This window comes from Borostomias antarcticus (genome assembly GCF_949987555.1).
Source record: "Borostomias antarcticus genome assembly, chromosome: 19".
NCBI lineage: Eukaryota > Metazoa > Chordata > Actinopteri > Stomiiformes > Stomiidae > Borostomias > Borostomias antarcticus.
In genome coordinates this window covers 10,484,805-10,490,804 of record NC_140252.1, presented here as the reverse complement: position 1 = coordinate 10,490,804, position 6,000 = coordinate 10,484,805, and the positions used below count along the sequence as shown (strand labels likewise).

Sequence of the window (6,000 nt, the reverse complement as noted above, 5' to 3'; positions counted from 1 at the left end):
TAGTCTACCATGGTATAGGCGATTGATTCTTAGCAGTTCCCGCTTAGTCACTTATCTTGTTATTCCCTGTAGGGTAAATAGCCTACTTTGCTCAAGAACACAATCTTGCTTGAGATAAACGTTTCTAGAAACTAAGCCATATTTATTTAATTCTGCCTCGACCACGTCTATTCACATCAGGTAGGCTAGTTTAGAATCCCAAAATCACACAGCCCAGAAAGAGCTAATTGCTCAGATCACTCAACAATAATCGCCTACATTTCCTTCCATGTAGGCTAGGCCTATCTTCACTACATGGGCTGCTATACGATAGGCTAGGCTATGCTAGACGACTGGGCTCCTGCTTTGTCTATAATGACACAATAGCCTAGCCTACTCAAGATGCGATTGAGATATTGTTATAGCTAGGTCATCAAATTCAGTAAAAAGAAAACGACGAGTGTGTGTTGTGATAGTTGCGTTTCACTTTTTGCAATCCTATAACAAAATGTAGCCTAATGTTTTGAAATATGGATGCTTTTGTGCTTATTAGCCTTTTTTTTTATTGAAGCATTATTTCACCTGTTTCGTCAAGAAATTTGGTTATTAAATGGGGACAATAGGCTGTGACACAATCTAAACGGAGAGAGATTCTGCGCGGCACCTCACTGCATAGGCTAGGCCTACCAAACAAACGAGGACATTGCCCCAGACGAGGGGCGTAATAGGCGACAGACAGTCCAAAAGACCAGGGGGATTCATTCTGCAGGTAATCCAAATGTGAATCACCCAGGGAGGGAGAGAAAGGTAGCCTCACACACACGGGCAGACACCAGCAAGATAGGGACCAGGTCTCCGCCCCAGTTTCAACGCTGTGCTTTACGCACCCCAAAAGAGACCCCGTTTAAAAACATCGGCACCACTTCTGTGTACCCTAAATCATTTTAGCCCCTTGCCAGACAACTTGGCTCACTGGGCAACGATTTATGTCCATAATCGCATGCACTTTTAGACATTTTAGGAGTCAAATGCCACTGGAAACCTAGTACGCACGGCTCCATCCGAGAGATCAACGGCGGTGTTTTTACCCGGTAGCGAATAAACAGACGAGGCCGCCGCCACCCAAACAACTTTATTTCGAACGACAAATAGGCTGCTCGCTGTCACATTCGCTTTCGGACTTGTGCTCCACTCCAACTTTGATTTTTAGCCCTTTATACACCAGGAGAAAACACAGGAGGAACATCATTTTGGTAACCGAGAGCTCCTCGGTGGTGGAGCTGAGTCCACACGGTTCTCATGGCGCGTTTAAGGCCAAGCCCTCGCAGCGTCGAGGACTCACAGTCAGCAAGACCGACATACAGTACGTGTGTGATGCCGCAGAGCAAACTCAAGACAGACATGGCAGAAGTCGCCCCAGCTCCCGCAGCCGCCGCTCCGGCCAAGGCACCCAAGAAGAAGGCAGCAGCCAAGCCCAAGAAAGTGGGACCCAGCGTCGCCGAGCTGATCGTCACGGCTGTTTCCGCCTCCAAGGAGAGGAGCGGTGTCTCCCTGGCAGCGGTCAAGAAGGCACTGGCTGCCGGCGGCTACGACGTGGAGAAGAACAACTCCCGCGTCAAGATCGCCGTCAAGAGCCTCGTCACCAAGGGCACTTTGGTACAGACCAAAGGAACTGGCGCCTCCGGTTCTTTCAAGATCAACAAAGCAGCCGAGGCGAAGGTAAAGAAGCCAGCTAAGAAGCCCGCCGCCCCGAAGGTCAAGAAGGTAGCCGCCAAGAAGCCCGCTGCAGCCAAGAAGCCCAAAAAGGTCGTGGCTAAGAAGCCTGCAGCTGCCAAGAAATCTCCCAAGAAAGCCAAGAAGCCCGCAGCTAAGAAGGTGGCAAAGAGCCCCAAAAAGGCCAAGAAGCCCGCGACACCCAAAAAAGCCCCAGCCAAGAGCCCCAAGAAGGCCGTCAAGCCCAAAGCTGCCAAGCCCAGGGCTGCCAAGGCGAAGAAGGCAGCCCCCAAGAAGAAGTAAACGTCTTCTTTCTGTCCTCTTTACTATTACAAAGGCTCTTTTAAGAGCCACCCAACCAACTCCATAAAAGCGCATCTCCATGTATGGCCACCGAATTCACGCGGGCGCACATCCAACAGTAATAATTACGATATAAAGCACTTAATCTAATGGTACTGAAAACGTGCTGTACACGCTGGTGTTTCATTATAATACACTTCCACAACACTGGTAATGGGAGGCTATGAATTTCAACTGTAGGGTAAAACTCATTATCTGATGCATGTTCATGGTCAACTGGCGTGCACGGGGATCAGATCGACGCGTAGTTTATTCAACATTGTATTTTTGGCGCCTGAAATGAGAGGAGTAGTGAGAGAGCGGCGGAGCAGCGCAGGCCGTGGGCGCGTTCGTAAGGATCAGGACTGATCGCCGCCATGCTGTGACCCTTTGCATTGTGGCCAAATTCCGTCCCGACTCGCTCCAACGTGATACGTAGGCCTACTTTGTAGGGTTATACATTATTGAAATTACAAACTAAAATAATTAGTAAAACTGTATTTTGAGAAACGCCCATAGACATGCATGCATTCTCTCTAAGTCTAAAGCGACGTACAATGTTTTGAGTTGGGGTTAAGTGGCACAGCGGTAGGTAATTTTTTTTTTTAATTTGTTGGTCTTTACAGATCAAACAGAATCATTGTAGTTTGATGGTGTGTATGAAACCAGGGAAAGGAGGGAGTAGGTTAATAGCCCTGTTGCTCTTTTCTGTCCATTATTGTATAAGTCTACGAGGAGATCAAGCCATTTATACAGGGACGTCTATTTATTAGGGAGGACAAACTAGGTCATTCATGCAGCACACTTCATACACAGGCAACACGAAGCGTTTCAATTAAACACGTTTTAAATTAAAACTATCACAAGATAAGTCGAGAGTAATACAACTATGCCAAATAACGGTATAACATGCTGTAAAACCTGCAGCCGGCAACGTCCGTCGAATAACTTTAACTAACAATCCAAACACGTCTTCAACAACTTCAAATCAGACTGAATTAGCTAGATTTCAAGCGAGACTCCTTCTTGCAGGAGTCTCATGTGGGCGAATGTGCCTCAACTCGGGAGGTGGCCCACGTAGTCGCAAGTAACGGAGAACACGAGGATGATGGAAACGCATTCCAGAGGACAATGGAAATACACTTTGCGCTTTTAAGGATAGAAGTGGGTGGCTCTTAAAAGAGCCTTTGGGATTATTGGGAGAATTCACGTCAGTGGCGACTTCACTTGGCTTTGACAGCCTTCTCGGTCTTCTTGGGGAGAAGCACTGCCTGGATGTTGGGCAGCACGCCGCCCTGGGCGATCGTCACGCCTCCGAGAAGTTTGTTGAGCTCCTCGTCGTTGCGGACAGCCAGCTGGAGGTGACGGGGAATGATACGAGTCTTCTTGTTGTCGCGAGCAGCGTTGCCGGCCAACTCCAGGATTTCAGCAGTCAGGTACTCAAGCACAGCGGCCAGGTAGACCGGTGCACCGGCTCCCACACGCTGGGCATAGTTGCCCTTACGGAGAAGTCTGTGAACACGACCCACTGGGAACTGGAGACCGGCGCGAGATGATCGGGTCTTGGCCTTGGCCCTTGCTTTGCCTCCTGTTTTCCCCCTTCCGCTCATTTTAAGTATAGAAGTAGTTTAGTAACTCAGTGGTGTGATACAACGGCGGTCGGATTTTTATACCTTCCGTAAAGTGGCGCCCTTTTGCTTTTGTCGCTTTATCCAATCCCAGTCTCCGTGTTAATAGCCAATGGGGAGAAGGAGGCGATAGCCAGCCAATGAAGTAGCCCAGAGAGGCTGTCCAATCAGCGCACGGCAGCTGGCGTTATAAAAAAGGCACATTACGTTCTTGAAAGCTTTAACTACGACTCGCGGAGAAGAAAGCTGAGATCATGGCCAGAACCAAGCAGACCGCCCGCAAATCCACCGGTGGCAAAGCCCCGAGGAAGCAGCTCGCCACAAAGGCGGCTCGTAAGAGCGCACCCGCCACCGGCGGTGTGAAGAAGCCTCATCGTTACAGGCCCGGCACAGTAGCCCTGAGAGAGATCCGTCGTTACCAGAAGTCTACCGAGCTGTTGATTCGCAAGTTGCCCTTCCAGCGCCTGGTGAGGGAAATCGCTCAAGACTTCAAGACCGACTTGCGCTTCCAGAGCTCTGCTGTGATGGCACTGCAGGAGGCCAGCGAGGCATACCTGGTCGGCCTCTTCGAGGACACCAACCTGTGCGCCATTCACGCCAAGAGGGTAACCATCATGCCCAAGGACATCCAGTTGGCCCGCCGCATTCGCGGAGAACGCGCCTAAATTGGTCTGAGTTGCTTTATCATTTCAACATCCCCCAAAGGCTCTTTTAAGAGCCACCTCATTATCTCTAATAATAAAGCCAATGTGTTCATATTGCAACCTGCACAGTCTAGTGCTTCCTAATGGGGGTAGTTTGGACCTAGTTCTACTACACTGTCCATTCACCACCATCATGACATCCACGTATACAATGCAATTATTTTCGTGCATTGACCTTACGCCCAGCCATGGATTTCAGCCTGTACCGCCTTTTTTGACACCCAAGAAGAGAACTTGGAACGGAATGAAAGTCAGACTTAAGTCCCTTCCAGCATTTGATTACAGCCTCAGAGAAAGTATGAACATAGTTTAAAAATGGTTTATTCAAACACTAGTAACATGCTTTGTTTAGCGTATGAGGTGGTTTAAACAAGTGAATAGCCGTTCAATATATTTTAACGTGATGGGAAAACCACAGCAAAGTGAGATTAAGGTTGTTTTTTTGTCTTGTTTCTTTTTCCTCCTGCGTTGTGGTATGTTACAGGTGGACTATTTAAGTGTACCATACCTAAACAATACCACAAAGCGGGAAAAAACAAAGTCACAACAAGCAACAAAAAAGCCTTTTAGCTCCCTCTAGTGGCTATAGTTATAAATTACATTCTGGTACAGATATGGATTTCCATCAACTGTTTATCTTTTGACTGTGGTGCCTGTCTTTACCTGTGTTTTGGCAACCCCTATGTCTTCTCCTCATATGGATAGTTGAGAACAGATTGTAGCACAGGTAAGACAGACCTCCATCCTGTCAGTCACAGTGTGAGATAGTACTGTATCCCTCCACGGTTCTCTCAGGTCAAAGGGGAGCTGAAGGAGGTGGATGTTGATGGTCCCCAGTCCCCAGCCCAGTAGGTTCAGCTGCAGCACCACAACACCAGTGGCACACATTTTTAATCCATACATACAGTTCACCTGTGTATTTACATGGAACCCATATATTGTATTGCATATTATATCGACCTAAACCTATTTCATATCGCTTGAATGTGGCTGTTGTAACAGTGCAATTTCCCCCCTGGAATTAATGAAGTACCTGCCTGCCTGCTGAAGGTCTAGAAACAGCAGTAGGGCCGATATTCAGTTCCAGTTGATATGAGCAGAGGCTATTAGGTAAACACCTCCAACACCAACCAGGGGCCTCATTTATCATTGAGGTACGCCTTCTTTTACACGGTCTTTTTCGCGATTTCAGGCGTACGCCATTTTCCCCCCCCACATTGCGATTTATCAAGCCGAAAGGGCGGAAATTTAGTCGCCTTTCTCCGCGCTTTTGTACGACACCTCTCAAGTTGTCGTACCGATTTACACGGTGTTCTACGCCCTTTTTGAACACAGGGGGAACTGGCGACGCAGGTGGTGCGTCGGTGAATTACTATGTTTGACGGAGAGAATAAGAGCGACAGTTCATGAACGCACAATCATGTAGGCTAATAGCCCAATTCAGCACCAACATATATCGCAATGCAAGATTAGACGTGTCCTCTAACCGGCTCATTAATGGTCCGATATGGATTTGTTCCCCAAACTGAACCTATGCGCTGTCCCAAACCTTTCCGCGCTATATGTCACACACCTAATGCAGGCACTCCATCAAACGGCAATAATTGACCAATTAGATTGTCATTAATATGTGA

At 48.0% G+C, this 6,000-nt stretch overlaps 3 protein-coding genes across 3 annotated transcripts; 2 read left to right on the top strand and 1 right to left on the bottom strand.

The window, feature by feature from the left end:
* Positions 1-1,380: 1,380 nt before the first annotated feature.
* On the top strand, positions 1,381-1,995 carry LOC311321490 (histone H1-like; the record flags this gene model as incomplete). The annotated part of the gene is made up of 1 exon (XM_084453481.1): positions 1,381-1,995. One exon carries the CDS (start codon positions 1,381-1,383, stop codon positions 1,993-1,995), a length of 615 nt encoding a protein of 204 aa, XP_084309607.1.
* A 1,262-nt stretch (positions 1,996-3,257) lies between these two features.
* Positions 3,258-3,644, bottom strand: LOC311321495 (histone H2A-like; the record flags this gene model as incomplete). The annotated part of the gene is made up of 1 exon (XM_084453485.1): positions 3,258-3,644. The coding sequence occupies one exon, from the start codon at positions 3,642-3,644 to the stop codon at positions 3,258-3,260; it is 387 nt and encodes a 128-aa protein (XP_084309611.1).
* Positions 3,645-3,916: 272 nt separating this feature from the next.
* On the top strand, positions 3,917-4,327 carry LOC311321494 (histone H3.2; the record flags this gene model as incomplete). The annotated part of the gene is made up of 1 exon (XM_084453484.1): positions 3,917-4,327. The coding sequence occupies one exon, from the start codon at positions 3,917-3,919 to the stop codon at positions 4,325-4,327; it is 411 nt and encodes a 136-aa protein (XP_084309610.1).
* Positions 4,328-6,000: the final 1,673 nt, after the last annotated feature.